Source organism: Galeopterus variegatus, unplaced genomic scaffold (assembly GCF_000696425.1).
Source record: "Galeopterus variegatus unplaced genomic scaffold, G_variegatus-3.0.2 Scaffold4991, whole genome shotgun sequence".
Lineage (NCBI taxonomy): Eukaryota > Metazoa > Chordata > Mammalia > Dermoptera > Cynocephalidae > Galeopterus > Galeopterus variegatus.
Window position 1 is genome coordinate 87,123 of NW_007731102.1, and position 17,787 is coordinate 104,909.

Consider the following 17,787-nt stretch of genomic DNA (forward strand, 5'->3'; position numbering starts at 1 on the left):
TATTTAATCCTTTATTTTCTACCCGCACTCACTCGTTTGGTGATCTCATCCCACCTCATAGTTTAAATTTACACGCTGATGACTTTCTGGATTCTCATCTCTCTCCCCTGAACCCAGACTCATACATCCTACCGGCTCCTTGATACGTCTGCCTCCTTGGACATGCATCTCAGACTTAACACGGCTACACTTACTAAAATTAATCTCACCCAAACGTGCTTCCCTTCCCCAGCTCAGTAAATGACAATGCCATTCTTCTATTTATCCAGTCCAAAAACGCTGGCATCACCCCGACGTTCCCCTTTCTCTCTCACACCTCACATCCGATCAGTCTGCCAGACCTCCAAAATAAAATGAGAATCTGACCACCTCTCTCTACCTCCACTGTTAACACCTTGGTCCAAGCACCACCATCTCTCGCCTGGACTATTTTTTACAGGCTCCTGGTTGGTCGCTTTGCTTATGCCCTTGTCCTCCTTCCCATCTTTCTCTCCATTCTTTTCTCAACACAGCAGGCAAAGTGATCTTGTTAAAAATTAAGTCAGATGAGGCCACTTCTTGACTGAAACGCGACATCCTTCTGAGGTGTCCCATCTCACTCGGACACAAGTTCTTTCACTAACCTACGAGAATCTCGATGATCTCTCTCCTTCCTGGGCTCACTGCCAACCACTCCCTCCCTTGCTCAGGCTGCTTTCCTTGCTTATCTAGAATACTCAAACATGCTAGAAAGCAAGTATGGCCTCGGAGATGTTGTATGTAGTTTCCTCTTTCTGGAAAGCTCTTTTCCCAAGTTTTCACATGACTAGTTCCTTCACTTCCTTCAAGCTTTGCTCAAAAGTCACTCTTAGTGATGCTCTCCCTGGATATCCTATCTAAAACTGTACCTCCTTTCCCCATTCAACACTACTTTCTCCTCTTTCCTAATTAATTTTTCTACTTAGCACTTTTCTGATACCTAACATGGTCTAGATTTATGAATACACCTTGTTTTTCGTGTCTCTTCCCCACTAGAAAGTAAGCTCTAGGAGAGTGGAGACATTTGCCTGCAGGTCACTGCCCCTCAGAAGAGTACCTGACACATCACAGGCATTCTGAAAGAGGGGTTGGAAGAGGGAGCCCAAGGCGCACTTGTCTTAAGTCCCTTAGTGACAGTGAGCCGACAGTGCCTTTCTTCATCTCTTTGGGTTTCAAAAGGCCCTTAAAAGGCCTCAAACAAAATCAGGATGATGTGAGCTAACACCTAGCTTGTGGGGCTCCAGCCTCCAGTTTCTTCCTCCTTGTTGCTTTTCAGCTAATTAACGTAGAACAGTTTTTTGAAATATCTGATTAATGAAATGGTACTTCAAACCTACCTCCCAATTTTGCATATTAATCCTCTTTCCCACAGTGGCCCCAGGACAGTACCTTTTTAAGGGATGCCAATTTCTCTAATAACCTGCATATACCAAATACTGGGGAGAACACAATGCAGCTAAATTATTTCCTAGGCAGTAGATATTAAGGGCATCTGGACACAAGATGACAAGACAGCAAGAAGATAAAATCCCCACCCAAGAGCGCTCCCCCAAAGCATCCAATTCGTCCCCTTCTGCTTTCTTGATATCAGTCTTCAGTGCTCAGAATGGAAGGTGCGATGCTACCATGGTGTGTGTGCAGAGCTGGGGGGAAAAAGAGAAAGACGGCCCAAGGTAGACAGGACTAAGCCCATCTGAAGCTTTGTACATGCACTTCTTTGAATTCAGTTTAATGAGTTCAGTAAAGGTATCAGAGGGATCTTTGTCTCTGTGTTACCCAAGTGAATCCAGGAGTCCCGCTGCTAATGAAGAGGGCAGGAACTCTCTGGAACCATTAACACTGTGTACATAATAAGTTCTCAAATCTCATATTGAACAATGAAGATCATTATTGGCATATTCTAAGCAGTGATTTTCTGCCTCACATCTTACTTGATATTTTAATAAACTCACATATAGATCTCAATGAATTTAGACTTTATTATTTTAGTCTAAACCAGTGGTTCTTAAAAGTGTGATGTCCGAACCTACTGAATCAGAAACTCTGGGGTGGGGCCCAGCAATCTGCATTTTAACAAGCCCTCTAGGGATTCTGATACAGTCTACCATTGGTAGTATTGTTATGAGGGTAGTCACGTCTCACTACCCTCCCAAGTCCAAAGCCCTTAGCATGGCACCCAGGGCCTCTTCCAGGCCAACCCCATGCTATACATCTAACTCCAACTCCCAGTGAATTCAGAATCTCGCACTGCAGACAATTTGTCACCATAGAAATATGGCATATTCGTAGGTCTTTTGGACAACCTCTTCAGCCACACACCCCTTTCTGGGACTGGAGAGTTCCCACTCAGCCTCCAGGGCAGTGTCCAAAGCCCAGTGCGTCCCTTGGCAGCACCCCCACTCCTCCTCCTTTCTCCCTAGAAGAATCACTTTTCATCTCCTCCGTGATTGCTTAGCATTTAGTTCACACCATGATCAGAGCACACATCACAGGATATTTAAATTATATAATTAATGCTATACTAATTTATATAACTAATATTAATTATATGTCTCTCTACCCTACATGATTTTAAGCCTTCTAAAAGAATAAGCCACCTGTCTTTGGTAGTAATTGGGGTGGAGGTGAGTGGACTCTCACTGTAAAGGTAAGATTTATTGAGCTCCTATCATGTGCCAGGTACTGTATCAGATGCTGGTACTTTTCTGAGAGATGTACTTAAGATTATTTTACTCTTCAAATCACGTAAAGAATTCAGGCTTGGCTCAGATCAGTCGAAGTGGAGAACAAGGTCACCTGGGGTGTTGGCTGCAGTTACTGTCTTCTGGTGGTTTACTGGAGATTTATCTGAATCAAAGATTATTTGAATTAGTCACAGCAGCCTGACTTTTTATAAAAAACTGCACTGAAAATATGGCACATTCCCAATTTATTTGTAATACAAGTTTATAGTGAAGCATAGAGAGATTTCCAGTTTCTTTACTCTTGAGATTTCCACCTGAATTCAGGTTGAATACAGGGATTAGAAAGGCTCAGGCTTGGGCCGACCCCGTGGCGCACTCAGGAGAGTGCAGCACTGGGAGCCCAGCGACGCTCCCGCCGCGGGTTCGGATCCTATATAGGAATGGCCGGTGCGCTCACTGGCTGAGCATGGTGCGGGCAACACCACACCAAGGGTTGTGATCCCCTTACCGGTCACGAAAAAGACAAAAAAAAAAAAAAAAAAAAAAAAAAAAAAAGAAAGGCTCAGGCTTCCTACTTTATACGTAATACATTTAAATCTCCCCTCATCTATCAACATATAAATAAGATGAGGACAATGATGATGAAGGATGAAGATGAGCAGCCACCTCGGAAATAGCAGGCGAGGCAACCCCATGTGTGGTCTCTCCACGGGAAAGAGGAAAGCTTCCTTCTCTGGAATGCAAAGAAACCTTCACACCAGAGCTGGGCATGGGCTCATGGGAAGTTTGCAGAAAAAATACACAGAAAGGCAACATATATGTTAAGGTTCTGTTTTGCCTCTAATTAAAATTGGGCATGGGATGGGGTGCTGATGCAGAGAGGAGAGACAGAAGATCAGTACAACAAATAATCAGACCAAACTACTCAGTTATCTTCTTGAATGTTGAGAATGCAAGGCATTACTGTATCTTCGAAGAACAAATTCATTACTTCTCTCTCTCTGAATGGTTTTGCTGATACAAATCCATCTTCCCTGGGCCATAAAATGATCAAGTGTAACTTAAGCATCATAAACATGCCCACAAGACAGACTGCACTTACTTATAAACAATTCTCATCTGAGTGTTTTCCACCAATTTATGTTATATACATATTTTGCTGGTTTAAGGATCAATTTTAAGATCTGTCTTCAGTATATATTTGCTTGTGTATATCTATCTGTGTAAAGAGGATAATCAACAGTTTTTCACCCAAAGAAAAATACACCAACCGGCCTCTATCTAAATAGTCACTTGTAGAGTTCTCTTCAATAACATTCATTTCTTAACAACATCTGGGGAGCTACCTTAAGTACATATTAAAAATCCTTACAATAAATAATGGTTTAGAGGAAATAATCTAATACCAACCTAATATATACTAAAAGAATTGTCAGATTTTGGCAAAATAAAATCTTACGTAGCAGTATACCTGTGAACACATTTGAGGAAACATGAAACGCATCCCGAATGTCTGGATGTACATTGTAACAAGCATTGGTACATTAAGATTTAATTAAAATCTCCTTGGACACTACAGAAAATGAAACTGATACATACTCTCCAAGTTGGTGGTTTCCAAAACAGACGAGACAAGATGATTCATGGGGTGTAGAAAGAAACTACTGAAACTTCTATTTATTTATATTTATCTTATTTTTTTTCCATTTCTAATTCTGACGTGTATTATAATAAATAATAACTACAGTTACTCACAGTTACAGTGAGTAAATGTGCTTTCTAAATAAATAAAAATAGATATATCGGTGTGCCTACTCAATAAGTTTTTCACTGATAAATATGTGTGTCTAAAGAATTTAGGGGCGGCTACTCTAAGCTGTGGCTGGTGGAAGATGAATTCATGAAGGTCCCACTATTTCCAAGACGGCAGAATCTAATTCATTAACGAATTCTACCCAGTGTCTTAAGAAGCAACGTAATGATGAACATGTTTGTGGAAACAAGAAATATATTCCAAATGTATGAATCTGTATGGTAACAAGAATTAGTACATGAGGTTTAATTAAAATCTCTTTAAACAACTATTGCAAACAGAACTAAGCTGGAGGTGGAAAAGAAGCCAACACCCCGTTAATCACAGTGACACACCATAGAGATCACACACTAACATCCAATTACTCAGATCGCCAAATCTTTCTGGGGACACACAACACTGGTAGGCACGCACATGCCATGGATGTGGGTCCTCTTCACTGTGACTTCTTGGTCTCCTAGCTCATCTCCTCTCTTCTGGATCACTCACCCACAGGTCCAGGCCAACTCCGGGCCCATTTTCCTGCCACTGGGAGATCAGCACCGCCCTGGCTCCCTAGACCTTCTGTGGGGCACACCAGAATAATGCCCCACATCAGGCAGCCTGTGGTGTCAGCTCTCTCTCTCCTCCATGCTGCCTGGCACTGCTGAGGACAGCCCCCAAGGCAGGCAGAACACATTTGCATGAAATGTATGCTGTTTTAACTCAGCAGCATCACTCCTACTTGTAACTCCTTCCAAATCACATTCTCTGTGATGAGTGTTTCAAAATGTTCTAGATTTTCAATCCTCACAGACAACGATCTCGTTTTACTGAGATTATCAGGGCCACCTAAGACCAACGCCCCTGAGCATCTTCTCAGCGCATCTCAAAACGATGCCATCACTGCTGTCTTTTTTCCTTCAAAGCCACTTGATCCATTATCAGGGCCACCTAAGACCAACGCCCCTGAGCATCTTCTCAGCGCATCTCAAAACGATGTCATCACTGCTGTCTTTTTTCCTTCAAAGCCACTTGATCTTCTCTTGATTCCCTAATTCCCTTCTGCCTTGAAAGGAGCCAAGGCTAGCCTCAAACTGCACTGCTTTCTATACCAACGTATCACTTGTACTTTTCTGCCCTTGGGCCTCGGTCCTCAGTCTTCCTACTGCCTGGAATGCCTCCTCTCTCATCTCCACTCTCCGAAATCCGCCGATCAAGCAAACAAAAATGTAAGTCCACCTTGAGGTCTTCCCGATCACCCCTCTACGTACGAGGCATGCGCTTGTGTGGCTCTGTTCTTCTGCAGGTGTTTCTCCTCCCCCACTTAGTTGTCCCTTGACTACATATACTGCTCATTCGTCTTTGCTCTTCTTCAGTACCTTAATGCTCCTAATATGGTCTTTTTAAAAAACATATTACAGGCACCAAATAAATATTTGTTAAATAATAAATGAAACAATAATGGACACTGTGGAGGTTAGAGTTTCTTTTCAATAAATACTTTTCTACTATATTTTCTAATTCCTTTTCTATCCTGAACAGTGGGCAATAAAACAACTTGCTTTTTAGTCCTTTTCTGACTTATCTATAGCTGTTTAAAGTTTTTAGAAAGTAGGCATTAGGGAAGATAAGGAAGGGGGCAAAGAACTGTAACACAAAGAGAAAATGTCATTTACTAAATTCCTTTTGGAGCAAGCATTCTGTTGATTTAGAACCTATATTGAGACAAACAATTTGGAGGTAAGAATAAATACAGGAGTAAGGCTCCTAAAAGACACATCAAGAAACAAATGGTACTCTCTAAATTGCCTTTAACAGGTGGGTCCTATGAACCGAACAGCCTCTTGTTCTGAGTGTCATGGTCCTTTGGGTACACAGCTTGGGGAGAAATACTGAGCAAGTGGGCTGGGGCTGAATTCCTTGGCTTAATAAGCGGACAGTACTTGGAGCTCCCAGGAATATCTAAGGAAGGAGGAATGAAAAGGCTGGTGCTTTGGGGAGAATATACTGCCTAATGGGGTATTTTAAGTACTTTGCTCTGAGACTTGCAATGTACTCTCTACTCTGATTCCCCCAGGCAAACTTCAGGAACGTTTACATGCCTCTTTTTCTAGGGAACCCAAAGGGGGTGTGATCTCTGCAGCCAGGTGGGTACAATGGAAGAGAGACTATGGTAGCTGCCATCCAGGGGCACTGGAGGCAAGGGCACAGCAGCCACCTGGATCATGTCCACAAACCACTATGGAGTTCCAGGACCGAGCAGACATCCCCTCTCCACTGCAGGGGGCCCCCTGAACAAATAGCTTGGCCAACTGCAGAAACTGTGCCTCAAAGGCACCAGAGGGAAGATGTTGAGGCCCAGCAGGAGGAGCCTGGTCCTAAAGACAGTGCTCTGCGAAAGGAAAGTGGAATCTGATGCCAATCCTAGACCTGCTCCTGTCTGTTGGTAACGTGGGTGGGAGGTGCACAGGGTCTAGAGAATGAAGATTCCTGGAAGCAGGAAATCCATGCAAATATAAGACTCTACAGCTTTATTATCCAGGCAAATCCAGACACCCTCTGCACAGCTACATCACCACAAGTACAGAAAGTGCCTCAGAGACCTGGGCTCATGGACCTGGTCTGCATCTGGTGTGCCAGGAAGAAATGAGTGTAGCGATCAGTGACTGAGTTACACCCATGCTCTAGATAACTCTGAAGTGCTGCTAATCAAATGGGGCTTTCTAGCTGGCCCAAACCCAGCCTTCTGAAATAACTAGGAATAATGACTACCTCATGCTTCAATTTCAGCATCTTCAAAATAAGGTGTAATACCATTTATTTTAGTATACTTACCTTATAGGATAGTTTGAAGGTAAATTTGACAGAATGTATCAAGGCCCTGAGATTCTGAGAAGATGGGGGCCTTTTAAATGCAAGATCATTACTGATAAAGTACTTCTCCCTTCCCCTAACACCTCTGTGAAGCAGGTGAGGAATAAGGATTACTCTACTTTAAAATTATGGAAAATTGCAAGAATGATAGCTTAAGCAATTTTCCTTTAAATTACTAGACATTCAGAGGCAAAGCAAGGAACATAAACCCTACCAGTCATCACGGGAGAAAGGAATACTGAAAAGCTCTGGATTAAAAGAGACTTGGATCCTGACACTATCCTAGTCACTTATTAGCTGTGTGACTTTAGCTAAATTACTAAATTCCTTCAAGCCTCAATTTCTTTATCTGTAAAAGGCACTCATGACACCCAACCTGCAGATGAACTAAAAAATGTGAAGAGACTAGGTACAGTGCTCAGATACTCAATAAATGGCAACTGCTGGCACTGTGATCACATTCCTAAAGAAAGGCCTACATTATCTACTATTGAAAGGTGAGGGTATCCATGGGCAGCAACTACAAAAAGCCATTTTGTGATTTATTTTAAAACAAATTTTATTCTAGAAAGAGATGTAAAACTCCCAAAATTCTGAAATAAAGGGAGAGGGAGTATTAATATAGTCTCATAGAAGAAACACAGAAATTTGGGTGAAATGGCAATTCAAGATAATGACCACCTTAAGGTTCTGACTACTTTTCTTCTATGCTCACGCCTCCATCTCATTTCTTCTTAGTCATTTCTCATATCTGCAGCACTTACTTTGTGAAGATAAACACGAGTGTCCGATTGAGGGCGATATAAAAGATCAGTTGGTTTGTATGAAAACTGGGGAAGGAAAACACAATGGTTTTTCTTCGTTTTCAGTGGAAGACAAAGTTCTCAAAGAGATGCCAGGGGTGCTTAAGTAAAACAAAAAAAGTCTTAGGATAAAAGGTGTAATTCCATGTTTAAGGACAGTATGCAAACTGAGTATCCGTTTTCAGTGGAAGACAAAGTTCTCAAAGAGATGCCAGGGGTGCTTAAGTAAAACAAAAAAAATCTTAGGATAAAAGGTGTAATTCCATGTTTAAGGACAGTACGCAAACTGAGTATCTGCATCTGGAGGGACTGCAGCGTACGCAACACCTCGTTTGTCTCTGCTATGTGAATACATGTGCAGGGAGATAATCTATCAAGTTACTAATAAGTGCAGATTCAGACGCCAACACACTACTCTTTCTGAACATTTATATGCTATCAGGTTGGGAGTATTTCTAAAAGATGTATGTGTGCATAGTTTATCTAATAGACTGGAATGGCTCTTACTTCTGTTCTGCCAAATAAAGAGAAATCTCCCCGACTGTAAATGTGATTGCGGCAACTCCCAAACTGCAAATTTCCTGGGCATTTCTTCTTCATGCTTCCTGGCAGGTCTATATACCATCAAATTCTCCATATTTGTCAAAGTCTTTACAATCACCCCACTTTACAAAGTATCTGTGACTTGGCCAGAATTCAAGATAGAAAGTTAAAAACACAAAAAAACCCCAGTAAATTTTGAAAACTGGCAAGGATTTGGAAATGGCCAGTATGTCTAGAGCAACACTAAAATAGAGCCTCAACTTCTAAAAGTGCAGAAATCAGTGATATTTGAAAAGTACATTAAAATGAATAGGTAAGGAAATCAGTACGGCTCGATGAACTTAGATATGACATGGACTTTTGGTACCTGGACCTACTTACTAGCTGTGTGGCCTCAGGCAGTCTTTCATAATTTCCTAATTCAGAAATACAAATAATACCCCCATTTTGGTACATACTCCACATTTGTGGGGATGTCTAGCAACATGCTTGGGGTGAAGAAGGTGCTTGATGGATGTTAGTTTCCTTCCTCAAAGAGGTGCTGCAAACTCAATCTCTGCCCACCGAGATCAGTCAGGAAGGAAACTCAGAGAGGCACAGTGAGTGACAGATAACAGGGAGCGCAGCGTGAGTCTACGACATTATCTGAGAACATCCAGTTGTGCTACAGAAGAAGAATGAAGCTCATAAGAGGGTTTAGCACAGCCAGCAAATAAGTTAGAAGCTTATGAGATACAGGCAAATCTCACAGGATGTGTCAGAACAGATAACTAGTAAGCAAGCAGCTTGTGAGACATGACAAAATTCCTAAGAGTGCTAAATATAGTCTGTAGGTTCTTAACCTATTAGACATGCCAAAGATAGAATAATTTTTAAAAAATATAATGGAAAAGAGTGTTAGTAGGAGATAAAAAGGGGGACGGGGATAAAGTCATGATACACCCCCTCTGGGATGATAGCTATGATACCCCTGAGTCGACCCCCTTGGTGACCCCATTCTGGCACCACAGGTGCTCTACCCAAGAAGTGCAGATGAAAACCAGGGCTGTCTACAGTGCTCTGATGGCCAGGTGTCCCTCTCCTGCTCTCTCTCATGGAGCAAGTGTGCAAAGGCTCTGAGCACTTGGGACCCCCTTGGTGACCCCATTCTGGCACCACAGGTGCTCTACCCAAGAAGTGCAGATGAAAATCAGGGCTGTCTACAGTGCTCTGATGGCCAGGTGTCCCTCTCCTGCTCTCTCTCATGGAGCAAGTGTGCAAAGGCTCTGAGCACTTGCTACCTAGAACACATCTGCTGTGGTCCCTTGCTCAGAACTCCACTGTGGTCCTTGTAAGCACACCATCAGTGGGAAAGACTGAGGTGGCAGAGAGAGATAGGACAGGCGAACACGGTGTGACCAGGGGTCGGCCAGAACGCTCTGCTCACCTGTTTGTCACACCCTCAGGGTCAACTTACCCTGCCTTCTCCCTGTGTCTTTGGGTGCATTTAAACTGATTTAATAAACTGGGTAAACAGACTTAATTTGGTCTGTGAGCCTTTCTGTAGGGTGCAGCTGGAGACTAGAGTTTCATCAAGGTGATTTCCTCAGGAGCCTGAGGTCTATGGCAAAGTGAAGAGTAGGTCCCACCTCATGTGCGGTGTGGCCACTCGGCCAGGGCCAACCCCCAGGAACATTAGGCCCGGTTCTCATGTGTTTTGACTTTCCATAGGAGCTTGGCAAGTGTGAATTTCTGTGTCATACCGCCCGAGTTTACAATGCTAACAACTCATGCAAAATTTTAAAAAATCTGTTCAGGCCACAAACAAAACAAAAGAAAACAAACCCACACCCATCTTCCACTGCCAGTTTGATCCTCCTGCCTCAAGTTAATACTATTCCATGACTTTGCCAGTCCCTGGGCCCACAGTCCCTGTCACGTGTAGAAGCAAGATTCCAAACTGCACGACCACCCTGCAGTTTTGCAATTTACTGAGTCCTACTTTGGGTCCCTTCTGCTTAGGGAGGACCCAGCAGATCTGAGGCCTCCAGGTGTGAGCATCTCCCCAGCTCTCGGGCTGGACTGACAGGAATCAGAAGGGAGCTGATACATATCTAAGTTCACGTGACTGAAGAGGACGGCCACCAACTGGGCACTCAAGAGTTCTTCACACGGGGTCTACGAGTTTGTGCAGAACTTCCTTGAGGTCACGCTTTCTCACTGTCATTTGTTACTCATGTTTTCTCCACTCACCCTCCTTCTCGGGCCCTTCTAACCTGCCAGGAGTCAGAACAAGAGGAGAATATTACTATGGTATCCAAACAAAAATCACATGTTTCAAATAAGGTAAGGCTTTGTTTGGGACACTGTGTGTTCAAGGTAAGGAGTGCATCCCTTTGGTCCACAAGTGGACTAAAGTGACACTGGTCAAAAGGGATGACCTGAACCATGTGAGAAGAGGCAGGGGCCTGTTCTTCCTGCAGTGTGACAGGGGGGTGACTAGGACGTCAGAAGGCTTCTCAAAGGACACAACAATGTGCATGTGCTTCCATGAGTAAGGGGCTGCAGAATGCCCAGGTGCCCAGGATGACGTCCAGAGGGTGGACCGTGGACATAGCGGTCTCCGTCTGTGAAGATGTATGAAGATGGGGCAAAACAGAATGAATCCATGGGTGCTGAAGACTGCTCAGTGCCACAGTGTGTGTGTGTGTGTGTGTGTGTGTGTGTGTGCGCGCGCGCGCGCACAGGTGCACTGCGGGGGAGTGTTGAGAAGGTGGGGGAGGCAGGGAGAAAGGGACAGGGGAAGGATCGGCATCCTTGGACTCAGACCAGTGGACAAGCTCCATTTGCCCACACTCTCTCTGCATGACTAAGAGCTAGCTGGTGGCTAATCAATGACTGCATACATCAGTGTGGATGGGACACGAGGAGTTGCAAGGGACCGTTTAAAAAGGGCACGTGGTCAGTTAATCACCTCTTAAGCTCTAGAGAGACTATGGCCATGAGAACACTTTGGGGCCAGGCTTGTGTGCATGATATTGCTGAGCAATCTCTACTGGTGACCTTCCCAATCAGGCACTGTGTGAGGCCGGGGACTCAGTGCCACACCAGACAGAGGAGGGTCCAGGGAGCTCACGTCTACAGGGGAAGACCAGCCATGAACTCAACAATGGCCTTGAAAGGAGTAAACTGGGTGATGGATGGAGAATGGAGGTGTGGGGGAGCAGACACTACTGTGTATGTCACCACTCTAGGAAGGAGATGGAAGGACAATGTCTTGTAAAGATTACTGAGGGTTGCAATCCGTTGCCGGACACGGAAAAAAGACAAAAAGACAAAAAAAAAAAAAATACACTAGTATTGGCTTATTTCTTTATACCACAAAAATTGATACGTAAGTTAAAATGCAAAGCATTTGCTTCCAGTTTTTACAGGAAGAGAAACATTTGAGAAACAAAATATTAAAAAATACACTAGTATTGGCTTATTTCTTTATACCACAAAAATTGATACGTAAGTTAAAATGCAAAGCATTTGAAACATTGCTGGAGACACCAACTTATGACATAAGAATATGAAAGCCTCTGTTAGCCTTAACATAGATTTCCCAGGCTGGTGTCTGTATCATGCCAAAATGTAATTGGAAAATTAAATTTGACCCACTCTGGTCCTAGCTAACTGAAAATGGCAGGCATAATGCAGTGGAATTGATTTCATGTATCAGTCCCTGAAAAGCATGTGAAGTGGCAGTTCTAAGATGATGCTGTAGTCCCATTAGTGGGATTACTTGTGGCAGCTGCAGATGAGTGCAGGCACATATTTTACATTCTGCTGACCAGCAGGTGACATTCAGCCATATTCAGACCAGAATGTGCTCTTCTCAGACAGAAGGCAGACTGGCCACCTTCGGCCTCCTGCTTCATCTGTCTCTGTCAGTCGGCAGGACGGACATCTACGTCTCTGTGGACACAGTCCCATAGGGATGTGCTATTAGGACCCCCTGGAAGGGACAACTTCAAGGGTAATGGGTACCGGTACCCTGATCAGCAGTTCCTAGGCATGTGTCCTTCAGGGATTGTTAAAGGGTGGTGGGTGGGAAGCAACATGGAGATGCCAACTTTCTGTATCATTAGGTAAAAATATTAAAATGAACACCAAGAGAAATGAATACCCAGACTGGGATATATCCATACAATGGGACGCTATTCAGCAATAAAAAGAAAATTAGTCATACTCAAATACATAGGTGAATCTCCAACACATCATGTAAGTGAAAGCAGCCAGACAGAAGATCAATGCTGCACGATTCCATCTCTACAGCATGCTGGAACAGACACATCTGGAGCTGTAGAGAGCAGATCAGCACATGCTGGAGGCTGGATGTGCAGGCTGACTGCACAGGGGCACGAGAAACTTTCCGAAGTGACTGAAGAGTTCTCAGTCTTGACTGGGGGGCTGGTTACATGGGTGCATACGTATGTCAAAACTCCAACTATACTCAAAAGGTGTGCATTTCATTATACAACTTATACCTCAACAAAATAGATTTAAAAAATTAAATGGGACCAAACAGCAAAAACCTATCTACTTATCTATTCTCACAGTTATTTGATAAAAGAAAGTTGTTTTTAATCCCCCCAAATGAAGTAGATATAGAAGAGAGTTCTTTTGAATTAAATATATTTTAGTTTAATAAAAAGCTCTATTATTCTCATTTTAAAGACCAATGGTGGAAACTGCCTCAGGACCCATCAGGGATCAGAGGATGAACATTTGGGAACCCTGGCTGTCTCCCTGCCCTGCCCCCAAATTCCACTCCCTGTACCCTACCTGGAACATTCCCTTAATGGGCTTATGACTACGCCATTTGGCAATGACCAGAACAAATTGGAGCTACCAAATTGGGGATTAAAATGAAAACAGCCAGAAAGAAGGAATGATTAAATGACTGATAAGTCCTACTTGAGGAAGGGTGGGCAGAACAGGGTAGTAAACAGAGGGGATAAGGGGGGTGTGGGGGAAGCTCACAGAGGAGAACCGGCAGCCGCCCCTTGCCTGCTGTCTCTCCCAGGCGCTCTCGGGCCTGCCTGCCCAGTGAGTGGAAAATGGCAGCAAGTGGACCCTGGGGTGTTCAATGAGCTGGCCCCCTGGGCCCCTCAATGAGCTGGCAGTGACCACCAGCAAGCCATACAGTGAATAGGGGTCCTACAACAGGGGGGCATCAAGCCCCTGCCCAGCTGGTCACAGAGGGCACGGCACCTCAAGGTATGTACTCAGGACCCCAAAAGACCTTTAAGACCATTGTGCAGGACAAAGAAAAACAAAAATAACTTTTTAAAAAGAGAAGTAGAAAAGATTTCTCAAAAGTATATAGTAAAATGACATAAAACATCTTTTTAAGTTAACATCAGATTTTTCTTCAAAGAAGCCTAAAACTAAGGAGAATAGCCTGTTTTAAAAATAATACTTTTCACATTAGCCTTCTTTAAGCTACTCGCTCAAGAATTTAGTAGTAGCCAAAATAATCACAGGTGTGCCTATTTGTTCTAGAAAACATGGCCTATGCATAAAATGTACAAATGATGGATGGAAGGTTGACACACAATTTTTAAATTCAGAATGCTGAGGGTGAACTAATAATTAAAAAGGAAAACAAACAAACAAAAAACCCCCAAAATTCTCATAAAGATATAGCGGCACGTTGAAAATCATTGAGGGAATTTCAAGGGTAAAATCTCACTCATTCCCTAAACCTTTTTATTTTTATTTATTTTTAAAAACGAACACTTGCCCAGCACTTATTATATGGCAGGTACTATTTCAAGCACTTTACGTACATAAACTCACTGGAGTATACTCCTCTGGACAGGATGTCTAGGCACCCAGAACTGTTCCAACAGCTATCTTTGCCCTGAGCCAGGCCACTTTGTTCCGTTAAGAGGAGGGACAGTATCTTCTTCACACAATGTCTGTTGCCAGTTCTAGGCGCTCATACCTCCGTGACAGGGTGTCTCCACAGGAGTGGAGGCCCTGGGCACACCTACCTGTAAAACCATCAGAGACCCTTCCTAAAGGGAGAACTAGGAAACCTGCAGGCTAATGCTAAGAGTCCATTCCTGGCGCTAATGATTACAGCACCGAGGATAAGCAGAAAAAGAAAGCAAAACAATGACATGCTTCCAGAACTTGCTTTGATAAATCTGAAACAAGCAGAACTCTTTGGATTTGGATTTTATGTATTTTGAGTGAAAGTCTCGACTCTGTAAGGCCTCATATAATTTTCTCTATTCAGTTTTGACCGTAGCATCTTCATGATTTTTGCCAGATCTGCATACAACCTGGACTATTACTTATGTGTAATTTTTATTTAAATCAACTCAGTTTAAAAAAATTCAATACCTTCTTTATCTAAGTTCCACACATAAATCAATTTAATAGTTATGCTTCATTAACACATTTATCTGTTAAAGTAAATATATCCATGTACCAACTAAAATCAGTGCATGTCCTTCACTGCTGTGAGTTCTATGCTTTGGAGAATTCACATTCTGAGCTGGTGAAAGCCAGACTTCATCCCCATAATTCAAAAACATGGAAATAATACAAACACACCTTCTGAAATTGTTTTTATACACATATATCACATTATATATATGTACAAATGGAACTCTACACAGACACACACAGAGACACACAAAATTTAGAATGGTTGAGAACAAATGAAAAGAAATTGAGCAGGAATCAGGCATTAGGTCAGGGGCAGTGGGAAGTAATGGACCAAGGACATGAGGTAACATTTTAATAACAAACCACAGAATCTGGGGCTGGCTGGTTGCTCAGTTGGTTAGAGCACAGCCAAAAAACCCCAGCAAAAGAAAGAAACCATAGCATCCGATCAGTAAAGTTAGAAACAATAGCCTCATACAGCCATCATGCCTTCTCAACACAACCTCACATATATAAATTAATGCCCAGTTGTTTTTTTTAAAGAAAAACTCAGTATACAGAAATAAAAATCTAAAAACCTGACTAATTAGAAAAGAAGTGTTTTATGCTGTTTCTTCAGGAAAATAAGGAATGTGCACACCTGAAAGGACAGATCCCCCAGAGCCTGGGGGCTCCCCTGAGGTGCCACAGGAATGGGGAAGGTGGGGACGGTGGCTACGGGCTCTTCCCTCCCCTTACAGCAGCTGCAGGCTCACCTGCTTTCTACAGTGTCCTTCCTCAAAGATATTCTTTGAACAAACAGGCTTCTCCGGTAAGACGAAATTTGTAGACCAACTTTCCAATTGTCCCATTTCCTTATTTTACCAATGAGGAAACTAAAGCTCAGAGAAGTTAGAAGACTTCAGGTCACTCAGCAAACCACAGCAGAGTCAGAATTTACAGAACTCAGCATCCAGATTTCCAGTCTGGTGTTTATCTGAACAAAACCACCTCAAGGAATAACCTAACACATCCATATAGGTGATCCTGGTGGACTTCATGACATCAATACCCTTGCCTATCCTTGAAAATGAAGCGTGATTTGTCATTAATTCCTTAGGGAGGGGATGATGGCCAGCAACATTTAAGTGTTATGAGTCAATGGAAATAAATTAGTAATAAGATGAAGTCACTACTTTGGAAAGTATGATGTAAGAAAACAGGTACATCTCTTCCTGAAAAGTTGTTATAAATCAAATATTACCTGAAACTTCCTAAATTAATAATATAGGCAAGTTTCCTAATCAATAATAAAAACAAAAACCAAAACAGCCATAGTGATAACAGCAATATCTATAATTCCTTTTTTATTATATCCCAGCCACTGGATGTAGCATTTTACATGCATTGATATCCCTATACATAAATATTATTATTCTCATTTTTGTAGATAAGAAAATTGAACCTAAGCCCATGGGTAGGGTGACCAACTGTCCTGGTTTGCCCAAGATTGTGGGGTTTTCCAGGGTATGGAACTTTCATGGCTTAAATCAGTCAAGTCCTGGGCAACACGGGTGACCAAAGGCTGGTCTGTCACTGTACCTGTGGGGCCAGTAGGTGACAGAGCTTCCATGTCTGTCTGACTCCCCAACTACCATTCTCTTCTCTAGGGTCACTCCCTCCATGTGCTGCAGTCTTGAATTCCACAGACTGGTTTAAAGAAGGGCATGACCACTCTCTTGCAAAATAAAACACTTACATATAGCTTCATCACCTTTTACAAGAGAGACAGACAAAGCACTGCATAGCCTCAAACCACCGTGCCTCTGGAAGGGTAAAGAAGGGACACTTACCTTGACCTCAAACTCAAAGTGCTCGTCCTTTCCTTGCCCGCAGAGGACATAGCGTGGAATACTAATTTTAATTGGGTCCTTCAGGTCATCTGGATTTGCTCCCAAAGAGCGAGAAACCATCCGCTATCAAAGGAACATCAGACAGAGAACAAAGAGAAACTGAGATCACTCTGCTGCAAATACCCTGCTTGGGCAGGAGGGAGAAAATGTGCTTCAAGTAGAAAAAAAGGAGCATCAAACCAGTAGAGCTTATTTAGAAAAGTGATGTTTTCCTTTGAAAGAGAACTACTAAGCCTCTCTCATAACTAAAGCCCATTTCTTTAGGTATACCAGTCTGAGAAGTTAGGGCAAAAGCACTTCAAAAAGTTGTTTGGCTTTGAAGTTCCTTCCAGTTTATAAGAACAAGTGAAAACAGGGACAGATTACATATCCTGACTTAAAAAAATCAGTGTAAACTCGATTCCTTTCTGAAAAGTCCTGACTATCTGACAAACTTCTTTCATCACAGACTATCAGACTACATAAAACTGCAAATGCTGAAGATTTTATTCACATTTACTTCATTTTTAACTTTTGGCATTTTTATAAACCAGTGGAATGTGGAAAACTCTTTAAACTACAATTAAAACAAATCTCAAGTATTTTCTTTAGGCTCTATTTGATTAATAATCACTTTGGCTTTGACAAATATTAATGGTCTGGGTGGTGGGAAGCCCGAGGGGTCTGAGAAAGGGGAATTATGAAAAAAATAAATCTTCAAAATGAGTTCTCTTGAGTGTGAACAGGAGGAAATCTCGGAATAGTCCTTATTA

The 17,787-nt window shown here is 42.6% G+C and overlaps 1 protein-coding gene across 1 annotated transcript in view; it reads right to left on the reverse strand.

The window, feature by feature from the left end:
• Window positions 1-17,787, reverse strand: part of LOC103604132 (kinesin-like protein KIF16B) — a 122,856-nt gene that overhangs the window by 67,417 nt on the left and 37,652 nt on the right. Inside the window, exon 8 of the mRNA XM_008588720.1 lies at window positions 16,976-17,098. Within this exon, the coding sequence (XP_008586942.1) occupies window positions 16,976-17,098 (123 nt within the window). The remainder of the gene's footprint in view (window positions 1-16,975; window positions 17,099-17,787) is intronic.